The 14260-nt window shown below is 36.4% G+C and overlaps 1 protein-coding gene across 1 annotated transcript; it reads left to right on the forward strand.

Annotated features, from left to right (window-relative positions):
* Nucleotides 1–872: 872 nt before the first annotated feature.
* On the forward strand, nucleotides 873–2038 carry LOC103010421 (antizyme inhibitor 1-like). The gene has a single exon (XM_057553397.1). The coding sequence runs from the start codon at nucleotides 1006–1008 to the stop codon at nucleotides 1903–1905; it is 900 nt and encodes a 299-aa protein (XP_057409380.1). The 5' UTR covers nucleotides 873–1005; the 3' UTR covers nucleotides 1906–2038.
* Nucleotides 2039–14260: the final 12222 nt, after the last annotated feature.

The raw sequence follows: 14260 nt of genomic DNA on the forward strand, positions 1-14260 counted from the left end.
CTGTTGCGGTGTTTCGTGTTTTCGCCTTCTCTGCCTTTTCTCATCCTTTCTCGCTCTCTGCTCTGCGGTGTGACAAGGCTGAATCCTCTCCGCACCCAGCCCTCGCCTTTCTTCTTCTGCCCACGCTGTTGTTCTGTTTCTCTCCTTTGGCCGCCGCTGCCACTGCTGCACAGCTGGTGTCGGTGCCGCGCTTTTCCCCCAACGTCGTCCCCGCAGCCTATGGCCCAGGCCGCCTTGGGTACTTCTGCTCAAGGTAACCACATCCCTCTTTTAAAATTCCGCCTAAAAAGAGAAGACGCTTTACCCGACTCTTTGGGCCGTTATCTCACGGCGAACTTTCTGACCAAGTATACAACTACCCAGAGGGCCTAGGAGAAGTGCTGTATAGAGAGCAGTTCGACTTCAACGCTGAGCCACCTTGGGAACCTAGATGATGATAGGGGGGTTCCATCTCCTAACTTGTCCATTTTGTTGCATATTCTAAGGACCCAGATGTAAGGCTTGGTGGCCCGTCTCTTGTTTTTCCTGGTTTATGACTTTCGGCTTTGTGGAATACGGCTGAGATGAAAGGATTTATTGACGATGTAAACTACTCCGTTGGCCCGTTGGATGAAGGAACAAACCTTGGAAATGTTGTTGATCACTATGTTTATGAACATACCCTGACAGGGAAAAATGCATTTTTTGTGGGAGATCTTGGAAAGATTGTGAAGAAACACAGTCAGTGGCAGAACATAGTGGCTCAGATAAAGCCATTCTACTCGGTAAAGTGCAACTCCACTCCAGATGTACTTGAGATTTTGGCAGCTCTTGGAACTGGATTTGCTTGTTCCAGTAAAGCTGAAATGGCTTTAGTGCAAGAATTGGGTGTATCTCCAGAAAACATCATTTACATAAGTCCTTGCAAGCAAGTGTCTCAGATAAATTATGCAGCAAAAGTTGGAGTGAATATCATGACATGTGACAATGAAGTCGAATTGAAGAAAATTGCATGTAATCACCCAAATGCCAAGGTCTTACTACATATCACAACAGAAGATAATATTGGAGGTGAAGAGGGTAACAAAGTTTGGCACTACCCTGAAGAACTGTAGGCATCTTTTGGAATGTGCTAAGGAACTTGATGTCCAAATTATTGGGGTTAAATTTCATGTTTCAAGTGCTTGCAAAGAATCTCAAGTATATGTACATGCTCTGTCTGATGCTCGATGTGTATTTGACATGGCTGGAGAATTTGGCTTCACAATGAACATGTTAGACATTGGTGGAGGCTTCACAGGAACCGAATTTCGATTGGAAGAGGTTAATCATGTTATCAGCCCTTTGTTGGATGTCTACTTTCCTGAAGGATCTGACATTAAGATAATTTCTGAACCCGGAAGCTACTATGTGTCTTCTGCATTTACACTTGCAGTTAATATCATTGCAAAGAAAGTTGTTAAAAGTAAGTTTTCCTCTGGAGTAGGAAAAACCGGAAGTGATGAACCAACCTTCATGTATTATATGAACGATGGTGTTTATGGTTCTTTTGCAAGTAAACTGTCTGAGGACTTAAATACCATTCCAGAGGTTCACAAGAAATACAAAGAAGATGAGCTTCTGTTTACAAGCAGCCTTTGGGGTCTGTCCTGTGATGAGCTTGATCAAATTGTGGAAAACTGTTTTCTTCCTGAGCTGAATGTGGGAGATTGGCTTACCTTTGATAACATGGAAGCAGATTCTTTCCACAAACCATCTGCTTTTAATGATTTTCAGAGGCCAGCTATTTATTATATGATGTCATACGGTGATTGGTATGAGATGCAAGATTCTGGAATTACTTCAGTCACAATGATGAAGAACTTCTTCTTTGTGCCTTCTTGCATTCAGTTGAGCCAAGAAGACAGCTTTTCCACTGAAGCTTAAGCAAGCATTAATGCTTTTTTAGATCTGAAGTTGCAGGTTAAGCTTGTCTGGTCTACATTCCAGTGTGGAAAAAATTTGAACAATCTTATTCAGTTAATTCTCTTGGAAACAAAAACTACTAGTAATAGCTATTTGGGACCAGACAAAATTAACTCTCATCTATAATTCACTGGGGGTAATTGAGATGAAGATAATGTATCCACATTTAAACTTACCAGTTTGCCCTACCTCTTAAGCGTTTAAAATAAAATATACAACAAAATGGATGACTTAGTGGAGATGGAAGCCCATTAATTGGGTTCCTCATTAAAACGTTTACATACAAGTACACAGTTTTTATACTAAGGATTCGTGTTAAAAAGTCTTGTAAAGTTAATGTCTTTCACCCAGATATATCAAATATCAGTGGAAGACCAGTGTGACTTCATTAGATATGTTTAGTGTATTTAGAATGTGCAAATTTGTGCTTTGAACTGTAGTTTACTAAATGTAAAATTGCATCATAGTATTTGTTGTATTTGACCTAATGTTACCCTTGTATGATTGCAATAAAATTTTGTGTAGATTTTACTGTTTTTTCAGGCTAAAACTTTGGGAAAGGGGCCAGCTAGCAAAGGTAGTTTCGAAAGAGATGTGTATATGGACTGTTTAGAAGGTTATTTTCCTTTATAGCCCATTTTAGTTTAGTTTGGCTCAGTACATTTTTCAGTTATTTAATTAGTAATTTAAGTAAAATGTTTGGTAAATCATTGTGAAGTTGAGATTCATTATGGAGAGTTGATGTGCAGTAAGCATGATGTTTAACAATTTTAACACCAAAAATGTTAATCCTGCATAAACCAGTTGTAATAATCAATAGCTGTTTCTGTACAGATAGACTGCATAGAGTACCTTAGTAAATCTTTGAATCACATATCTTTTGGCTGAAATGGAAGATTCTCTTAAGTACCTTGAATAAACTTTGGGGGAGGAAAATAAAATTGCAGAAAACTCTGCAGCTCACTAAATCTTAAAGAAGGGCTACATCTATGTCCAGAAACCTGATGCTCCTTTGCACGGAATATTATTTAAATTGAAAATTGTGAGATGGGGTGTGGTGAAACACACCTATTTTCAATTTCTCAATTGCAGTGATTTCAAACTTAGGGTTTGTTTTGTTTTAGCTATTCACTTAGCTTCTTGTTATTTCCTATTTGTTCAGCTTAGTGTACTTTTAATTCTTTTCATAGTAAAATTTTATGGTGATTGGCGGAAGTGAGTTAGAGTCACTAACCTGACAGTTGTTGCCAGGAATTTGCGTTGTTCACTGCTAGTATATTAGTTATCCTAGATCTCAGAATCACAATAGTAATAAACAACAGGGGTCATTTTTTCCTAACTTACTCTATGTTCAGTTGTGGAATTTCTGTCTACCAAGAGGAAATGTGACTTCACTTTGGTGCCAATGGACAGAAAATTCTACCTGTGCTAATAGGAGAAGTTCAGAATGCACTTAATAGCTGGTTCTTACACCTTGATTTCAAGGTGGAAGGAAATTGGTCATGAATCTCTATTAAATTTTAATCTCTTAAACCAGTAGGTGCTTAATATTTTTGATTTGATTAATTCCTATTTGAATTTTGTGGGTTCTATTAATTAAAAAAGAAAAAGGACCCCAATCTGTTGTTCTAATTACCCTTGGACTTTTCCAAGGTGTAATGTGGGGTTTTATGCAAAATTCCAAGCTACCATGCAACTTTTTTTTTTTTTTTTAGAAAGGAATGGGTTGGATTTGAGGCTGATGCTTTTTTTTTTTTTAATTTATTTATTTTATTTTTATTTTTGGCTGTGTTGGGTCTTCGTTTCTGTGCGAGGGCTTTCTCTAGTTGTGGCAAGCGGGGGCCACTCTTCATCGCAGTGCGCGGGCCTCTCACTATCGCGGCCTCTCCTGTTGCGGAGCATAGGCTCCAGACGCGCAGGCTCAGTAGTTGGCTCACTGGTCTAGCTGCTCCGTGGCATGTGGGATCTTCCCAGACCAGCGCTCGAACCCGTGTACCCTGCATTAGCAGGCAGATTCTCAACCACTGCGCCACCAGGGAAGCCCCATGCAACTTTTTTTAACTGTAATAAGGAGGAGGAAATTGTTCCTAACCTTCTTTACTTGTTGTGCTTTTTGGTCCAGAAATGCCAAATCTTTTAAGAGATGGTACAACTTTGAGTCATTGGCCTGACTATACAACTTTGAGCTTCACGGCATGTTGATTTTGCCATATTTATAGGAGAGCTATTCTGTGTATAACTGCTCAGAGTTGCAAGTAAGACATGTAAATTACACAGTAACTTTAAGAAATATCTGTGTTGTATTTGAAGACTGTTTGCCATAAACCTGAAGTTTGAACTTATGTATTTCAATTTGGTGTGCTTAAAATACTGAATTAATGTAACAATCTTTTTTTTTTAAAAAACAGTATTGTAATCTCAGTTCGGAATTTAACTGAAACTATAAAACCCAAATGATTTCTATTTAGTAAATTGAACTGTAAAGGTAACTTGTGTGTGATTCTGAATACACAGATAAAATGTTTTTATTCCTCCTTAAAAAAAAAAGTTTTGTATTTTTCAGTGTACAGGTTTTGCACATATTTTGTTTAAATTCTCCCTGAATATTTCATGCTAATTGATCCTACTGCTAATGATCTTTTAAAACAATCATTTTTTCATTGATTTTTCTCTATTTTTATCCATTTTCTATGCCATTGGTTTCTGCTTTTATTTTTATTATTTCCCTTTTTTCCTTCTTAGTTTAGTTTTAATTTGCTCTTTTTCTAGCTCCTTAAGGTGAAAGTTTAGATAATTTATTTTATACCTTTCTTCTTCTCTAATATGTGTTTAAAACTATGAATTTCCCAATTAGCACTGTTTTAGTTGCATGCCGTATATTTATACATGTGTTTGCATTGTCATTCATTTCAAGATATTTAAAAAATTGTTATGATTTTTATTTGATCCATGGATTATTTTCAAGCATTTTGCTTGATTTTAATACATTTTGAGATTTACTAATTAATTTTTTTATTGTTGATTTATTCATTTTTTTGTGGTCAGAGAACATTATAAGTTCTCTGAGTACATGCTACTGAGTGGAGTGGAATGTTCTGTAAATGTCAGTTATTTCAAGTTGGTTCAAGTGTTGGTCAAGTCCTCTGTTATTTTTATTGAATTTTTTTTAGTCTACTTACTTTGTCAATTAAGACAAATTAAGAAGTTTGTCAAATTTCTTAATTTCTCAAATTAAGACAATTGAGAAACATATGTTGAAATTTCTACCTATAATTATGTGTTCATTTTTTCCTTTCAGTTCGTGTTTTGCTTCCTGTATTGTAAAACTCTGCTTTTAGGAATTGGGACTATTATGTTTTCTTGAGAAAGTGACACTTTTATCATTATGAAATGTGGCTCTTTATCCTTGGCTATATTCCTTGTGATATTGACATAGGCACTCCAGTTTTCTTTTTGTTAGTATTTGCATCATATATCTTTTTAACATCATTTTATTTTTAACTTATCTTTGATTATATATTTAATGTTGCTTTCTTCTAGATGGCGTATGCTCTTGGATTATGCTTTTTTTTTTCTAGAAACTCTTATTTTTAATTTTTAAAAATTATTTATTTTATTTTATTTTTGGCCGCATTGGGTCTTCGTTGCTGTGGGCAGGATTTCTTTAGTTGCAGCAAGCAGGGGCTACTCTTCGTTGCGGTATGTGGGCTTCTCATTGCAGCGGCTTCCCTTGTTGCAGAGCACGGGCTCTAGGCACACGGGCTTCAGTAGTTGTGGCATGCGGACTCAGTAGTTGTGGTGCACAGGCTTAGTTGCTCCGCGGCATGTGGGATCTTCCTGGACCAGGGCGCGAACCTGTGTGCCCTGCAGGTGTATTCTTAACCACAGCATCACCAGGGAAGTCCCGGGTTATGCTTTTTTATTCAGTCTGACAATCTCTGCCTTTTAATTGGACAATTCAGATCACTTGCATTTAATGTAATTATTTATATAGTTGGGTTTAAATCTAAATTTTGCTCTTTGTTTTCTCTTTATATTTTCTTTACTCTGTTCTTTTTTCATATTTTCCTCTTTCTCTACCTTTTTTTAATTGAATATTTTGTGGTATTCTCTTTTCTCCCCACTATTGGCTTACTAGCTATACCTCTTGTGTGTATGTATATGTGTGTGTGGGTGTTTGCTCTAGGGTTTACAATATGCATCTTTAACTTAACATAGTCACCTTTAAATAATATTATACTTCTTCATATATAATACAAGAACTTTAGAATAATATACTTCTGTGTTTCCCTTCCTGTCCTCCATGTTATTGTTGTCATATATTTACTTCAACGTATATTATAAACTCCACAATATATTCTTGTTAGTTTTTAAAATAGTTATCTTAAAAATATGTGAAAAATAATTTTTACATTTTATCCTCATACTTATTATTTTCAACTTTCTTCATTCCTTTGGGTAGCTTCAAGTTTCTATCTGGTATTATTTTCCTTCTTCCTGAATAATTGGATTTACATTTCTTGGACTGAAGATCTCTGGCAACAAATTTTCTCAGCCTTTGTCTGAAAAATACTTACTTTCACTTCATTTTAAAATTTCATTTTGATATTTTCACTGGATTTAAAATACTAGGCTGGCACTTTAAAAATGTCATTTTAGAGCAGAAGCAAGAAAAACTACAATCCTGCAGCCTGTGGAACAAAAACCACATTCACAGAAAGATAGGCAAGATGAAAAGGCAGAGGGCTATATACCAGATGAAGGAACAAGATAAAACCCCAGTAAAACAACTAAATGAAGTGGAGATAGGCAACCTTCCAGAAAAAGAATTCAGAATAATGATAGTGAAGATGATCCAGGACCTCAAAATAAGAATGGAGGCAAAGATCGAGAAGATGCAAGAAATGTTTAACAAAGACCTAGAAGAATTAAAGAACAAACAAACAGAGATGAACAATACAATAACTGAAATGAAAACTACACTAGAAGGAATCAATAGCAGAATAACTGAGGCAGAAGAACGGATAAGTGACCTGGAAGACAGAATGGTGGAATTCACTGCTGTGGAACAGACTAAAGAAAAAAGAACGAAAAGAAGACAGCCTAAGAGACCTCTGGGACAACATTAAATGCAACAACATTCGCATTATAGGGGTCCCAGAAGGAGAAGAGAGAGAGAAAGGACCAGAGAAAATATTTGAAGAGATTATAGTCAAAAACTTCCCTAACATGGGAAAGGAAATAGCCACCCAAGTCCAGGAAGCACAGAGAGTCCCATACAGGATAAACCTAAGGAGAAACACTCCGAGACACATAGTAATCAAATTGGCAAAAATTAAAGACAAAGAAAAATTATTGAAAGCAGCAAGGGAAAAACGACAAATAACATACAAGGGAACTCCCATAAGGTTAACAGCTGATTTCTCAGCAGAAACTCTACAAGCCAGAAGGGGGTGGCATGATATACTTAAAGTGATGAAAGGGAAGAACCTACAACCAAGATTTCTCTACCCCGCAAAGATCTCATTTAGATTTGATGGAGAAATCAAAAGCTTTACAGACAAGCAAAAGCTAAGAGAATTCAGCACCACCAAACCAGTTCTACAACAAATGCTAAAGGAACTTCTCTAAGTGGGAAACACAAGAGAAGAAAAGGACCTACAAAAACAAACCCAAAACAATTAAGAAAATGGTCATAGGATCATACATATCGATAATTACCTTAAATGTAAATGGATTAAATGCTCCAACCAAAAGACACAGGCTTGCTGAATGGATACAAAAACAAGACCTGTATATATGCTGTCTACAGGAGACCCACTTCAGACTTAGGGACACATACAGACTGAAAGTGAGGGGATGGAAAAAGATATTCCATGCAAATGGAAATCAAAAGAAAGCTGGGGTAGCTATACTCATATCAGATAAAATAGACTTTAAAATAAAGAATGTTACAAGAGACAAGGAAAGACACTACATCATGATCAAGGGATCAATCCAAGAAGAAGATATAACAATTATAAATATATATGCACCCAACATAGGAGCACCTCAATACATAAGGCAACTGCTAACAGCTATAAAAGAGGAAATTGACAGTAACACAATAATAGTGGGGGACTTTAACACCTCACTTACACCAATGGACAGATCATCCAAAATGAAAATAAATAAGGAAACAGAAGCTTTAAATGACACAATAGACCAGATAGATTTAATTGATATTTATAGGACATTCCATCCAAAAACAGCAGATTACACTTTCTTCTCAAGTGCGCACAGAACATTCTCCAGGATAGATCACATCTTGGGTCACAAATCAAGCCTCAGTAAATTTAAGAAAATTGAAATCATATCAAACATCTTTTCTGACCACAATGCTATGAGATTAGAAATGAACTACAGGGAAAAAAACGTGAAAAGCACAAACACATGGAGGCTAAACAGTACGTTACTAAATAACCAAGAGATCACTGAAGAAATCAAAGAGGAAACCAAAAAATACCTAGAGACAAATGACAATGAAAACATGATGACCCAAAACCTATGGGATGCAGCAAAAGCAGTTCTAAGAGGGAAGTTTATAGCTATACATGCCTACCTAAACAAACAAGAAAAATCTCAAATAAACAATCTAACCTTACACCTAAAGGAACTAGAGAAAGAAGAACAAACAAAACCCAAAGTTAGCAGAAGGAAAGAAATCATAAAGACCAGAGCAGAAATAAATGAAACAGAAACAAAGAAAACAATAGCAAAGATCAATAAAACTAAAAGCTGGATCTTTGAGAAGATAAACAAAATTGATAAAACATTAGCCAGACTCATCAAGAAAAAGAGGGAGAGGACTCAAATCAATAAAATTAGAAATGAAAAAGGAGAAGTTACAACAGACACTGCAGAAATACAAAGCACCCTAAGAGTCTACTACAAGCAAGTCTATGCCAATAAAATGGACAACCTGGAAGAAATGGACAAATTCTTAGAAAGGTATAACCTTCCAAGACTGAACCAGGAAGAAACAGAAAATATGAACAGACCAATCACAAGTAATGAAATTGAAACTGTGATTAAACATCTTCCAACAAACAAAAGTCCAGGACCAGATGGCTTCACAGGTGAATTCTATCAAACATTTAGAGAAGAGTTAACACCTATCCTTCTCAAACTCTTCCAAAACATTGCAGAGGAAGGAACACTCCCAAACTCATTCTACGAGGCCACCATCACCCTGATACCAAAACCAGACAATGATACTACAAAAAAAGAAAATTACAGACCAATATCACTGATGAATATAGATGCAAAAATCCTCAACAAAATACTAGCAAACAGAATCCAACAACACATTAAAAGGATCATACACCACGATCAAGTGGGATTTATCCCAGGGATGCAAGGATCCTTCAATATATGCAAATCAATCAATGTGATACACCATATTAACAAATTGAAGAATAAAAACCATATGATCATCTCAATAGCTGCAGAAAAAGCTTTTGACAAAATTCAACACTCATTTATGATAAAAACTTTCCAGAAAGTAGGCATAGAGGGAACCTACCTCAACATAATAAAGGCCATATACGACACACCCACAGCAAACATCATTCTCAACGGTGAAAAACTGAAAGCATTTCCTCTAAGATCAGGAACGAGACAAGGATGTCCACTCTCACCACTATTATTCAACATAGTTTTGGAAGTCTTAGCCACGGCAATCAGAGAAGAAAAAGAAATAAAAGGAATACAAATTGGAAAAGAAGAAGTAAAACTGTCACTGTTTGCAGATGACATGATACTATACATAGGGAATCCTAAAAATGCCACCAGAAAACTACTAGAGCTAATCAATGAATTTGGTAGTTGCAGGATACAAAATTAATGCACAGAAATCTCTTGCATCCCTATACACTAATGATGAAAAATCAGAAAGAGAAATTATGGGAAAACTCCCATTTACCATTGCAACAAAAAGAATAAAATACCTAGGAATAAACCTACCTAGGGAGACAAAAGACCTGTATGCAGAAAACTATAAGACACTGATGAAAGAAATTAAACATGATACCAACAGATGGAGAGATATACCATGTTCTTGGATTGGAAGAATCAATATTGTGAAAATGAGTATACTACCCAAAGCAATCTACAGATTCAATGCAATCCCTATCAAATTACCAATGGCATTTTTTACGGAACTAGAACAAATCATCTTAAAATTTGTGTGGAGACACAAAAGACCCCGAATAGCCAAAGCAGTCTTGAGGGAAAAAAAAGGAGCTGGGGGAATCAGACTCCCTGACTTCAGACTATACTACAAAGCTACAGTAATCAAGACAATATAGTACTGGCACAAAAACAGAAACATAGATCAATGGAACAAGATAGAAAGTCAAGAGATAAACCCACGCACCTATGGTCAACTAATCTATGACAAAGGAGGCAAAGATATAAAATGGGGAAAAGACAGTCTCTTCAATAAGTGGTGCTGGGAAAACTGGACAGCTACATGTAAAAGAATGAAATTAGAATACTCCCTAACACCATACACAAAAATAAACTCAAAATGGATTCGAGACCTAAATGTAAGACTGGACACTATAAAACTCTTAGAGGAAACCATAGGAAGAACACTCTTTGACATAAATCACAGCAAGATCTTTTTTGATCCACCTTCTAGAGTAATGGAAATAAAAACAAAAATAAACAAATGGGACCTAATGAAACTTAAAAGTTTTTGCACAGCAAAGGAAATTATAAACAAGACGAAAAGACAACCCTCAGAATGGGAGAAAATATTTGCAAATGAATCAACGGACAAAGGATTAATCTCCAAAATATATAAACAGCTCATTCAGCTCAATATTAAAGACACAAATAACCCAATCCAAAAATGGGCAGAAGACCTAAATAGACATTTCTCCAAAGAAGACAAACAGATGGCCAAGAAGCACATGAAAAGATGCTCAACATCACTAATTATTAGAGAAATGCAAATCAAAACTACAATGAGGTATCACCTCAAACCAGTTAGAATGGGCATCATCAGAAAATATACAAACAGCAAATGCTGGAGAGGGTGTGGAGAAAAGGGAACCCTCTTGCATGGTTGGTGGGAATGTAAATTGATACAGCCACTATGGAGAACAATGTGGAGGTTCCTTAAAAACTAAAAATAGAATTACCATATGATTCAGCAATCCCACTACTGGGCATATACCCAGAGAAAACCGTAATTCAAAAAGACACATGCACCCCAATGTTCATTGCAGCACTATTTACAATAACCAAGTCATGGAAGCAACCTAAATGCCCATCAAAAGACAAATGGATAAAGAATTTATGGTACATATATACAATGGAATATTACTCAGCCATAAAAAGGAACGAAATTGAGTCATTTGTTGAGACGTAGATGGATCTAGAGACTGTCATACAGAGTGAAGTAAGTCAGAAAGAGAAAAATAAATATCGTATATTAACGCATGTATGTGGAACCTAGAAAAATGGTACAGATGAACCGGTTTGCAGGGCAGAAGATGAGACACAGATGTAGAGAACAAACGTATGGACCCCAAGGGGGGAAAACCGCGGTGGGGTGGGGATGGTGGTGTGCTGAATTGGGCGATTGGGATTGACATGTATACACTGATGTGTATAAAATTGATGTCTGATTAAAAATATATATATATACAAAAAAATGTCATTTTATTGTCATCTGGCTTGCATTGTTTCTGATAAGAAGTCTGCATAGGGACTTCCCTGGCAGTCCAGTGGTTAAGACTTCACCTTCCAATGCAGGGGTTGCGGGTTCGATCCCTGGTCAGGGAGCTAAGATCCCATGTGCCTCGTGGCCAAAAAACCAAAACATAAAACAGAAGCAGTATTGTAACAAATTCAATAAAGACTTTAAAAATTGTCCACATCAAAAAAACTTAAAAAAAAAAAGTCTGCATAAATCTTACCATTGTTCCTCCATATGGCTTTTTTTTTTCTCTATGGCTTTTTGAAAAGATATTCTCCTTGTCACTGGTTTTAAGAGATAGATTATGACAGTTCTCTGGTGTATTTAGACTGCTTCGACTATATGCTTAAACCATTTATTCAGTGTCTTTGATCTGTAGATTTATAATTTTTACAAAATTTGGAAAACATTCAGCCATTTATGTATTCAAATTTGTTTTTATTCTTCCCCTCCTCCTTTCTGGATCTCTAACTACACATATGTTAGACAGTGTGATATTGTCCTGCTGGTTACTGAGGTATGGGTATTTTGTTTTGTCTTATTTTTTTCTTCTTTTTGTACTTCATTAGGATAGTTTCAACTGTTATGTCTTCAAGTCCATTGATATTTTCTTTTGCAGTATTTAACCTGCTCTTAATGCCATTCAGTGAACTTTTCATTTCAAATAATACATTTTAATCTCTAGATGATCTACGTTATTTTTACTTATATGTTCCACTCCTCTCTTCATATGTTCATGTTTTCTTTTAAATACTTATACATAGTTGTAACATTTATAACTGTTGTGTTACATCCTTGTCTGAAAATTCCCCATCAAATCTGTCATTTCTAGATCTGTGTCCATTGACTTATTTTCTTCATGGTTTTGAGTCACAATATTCTGCCTTTTTGCATTTCTAATAATTATTTTCTTTGGAAACTGAGCAGTGTGAATTTTCTTTGTTGAGTGCTTGATTTTGCTGTATTTCTTTAAAGAGTGATGGTTTTGTTTTGGCAGGCAGTTAAGTTGCTTGAAGATCAGATTGATCCTCTTGAGGTTTGTTTTAAAGGCTTTTTAGGGCAGGTCTACAGCTCCAATATAGTGGGGTCTATTTGACGCATTACTAAGCTATGACCCTTCTAGTGACTTTATTGAATGATTCCTGAATTAAGTGAGATCTGTCCACTCTGGCTGATGCAAACTCAAATGATTTTCAGATCTGTTGGAGCTGTGGGAATTTCTTGGCTTACAGCTCTCTGCTAATTGTTCTTTCCTGGCATGTTGGAACTTGACCCTATGCGTGTACAGGTTAGTATTCAGACAAAGATTTGAGGGAACCCCGATGCAAATTTCTGGAGCTCTATCTTCATATAGCTCCCTTATTTTCAGTATTCTACTCTGCAACGTCTAGCTTCTTTGGCCTTCTCAAATTTCAATCTCTGTCTCCTCAACTTGGCAAGACCAGCAAGCTGTGTTTGGATTCCCCCTCCTTGTGCTGCAATTTGGAATTTCCTTGCAGGTGGATAGTCAGGATGAATATAAAACTTTTATTATATTTAACTCCCTTTTTTCAAAGGTCATAATCTTGCATTGCTTATAGTCCAATATCTGAAAATAGTTGCTTAATATATTTTATCTAGGTTTTTATTTGTTTAAGTCAGGAGAGCAATTTCCATAGCAGTTATTTATTCATGGGTGGAACTGAAGTCTAGAACAGTATTTATCAATGTGTATTTGAGTTTGTGTAATGAGGTATATGTGTGTATTGTGTGTGCCTTCATACAGTTAATATGGGTCATACATATTGTCTTAGTTGGCTTGGTCTACCATAACAAAATACCATAGACTAGATGCTTAAACAATAGAAATTTATTTTTCTCATTTCTGGAGGCTGGAAGTCCATTATCAGGGTGCCACAATGGTTGGGTTCTGTTGAGAGCTGTCTTCCTGGCTTGCAGATGGCCTCCTTTTTACTATGTTCTCACATGCGAGGGAGAGGGAGAGGGAGAGGGAGAGGGAGAGGGAGGGAGAGGGAGAGGGAGAGGGAGAGAGAGAGAGAGAGAGAGAGAGAGAGAGAGAGAGAGAGAGAGAGAGTGCTCTAGTGTCTCTCTTTATAAGGGCACTAATCCCATCATGAGGGCCTCACCCTCATGATCTCATCTAAACCTAATTGTCTCCCAAAGGCCTCATTTCCAAATACCATCGCATTGGGGGTTGGGGTTTCAACATATGAATTTGGGGGGATACAATTCAGTCCATGGCACACATTCCTCAGAAATATGTCTCATTATTCACAATAAATTTTTCCAACTTATGTGGTAGCCACTCTGCTAAGATGTGTTTTAGGATTTAAGTGACAGAACTCCCACCTTCTATTCTATTAGTGCTATGCAGATTGAGAATTACTGCATGCAATAGGGAGTCCTTACATCCAGGTTTTTGAGCAGGGAGTTGACGTGATGAAATGGTGATTTAGGTGTTGAAGTATAGAGGACTAAATGTAGGAGGGTGGCAGGGACAGCAGGCTATTTAATGATTATTATGGTCACCAACTGATGAGTTCTCTCAGAGTTGGGGGTCAGCAGAAT

This window comes from Balaenoptera acutorostrata, chromosome 1 (genome assembly GCF_949987535.1).
Source record: "Balaenoptera acutorostrata chromosome 1, mBalAcu1.1, whole genome shotgun sequence".
In the NCBI taxonomy this organism is placed as follows: Eukaryota; Metazoa; Chordata; class Mammalia; order Artiodactyla; family Balaenopteridae; genus Balaenoptera; species Balaenoptera acutorostrata.

Coding starts and splice junctions, on each gene's coding strand:
- LOC103010421 (XM_057553397.1), top strand. CDS start 1,006: ATGCCAAGGTCTTACTACATATCACAACAGAAGATAATATTGGAGGTG.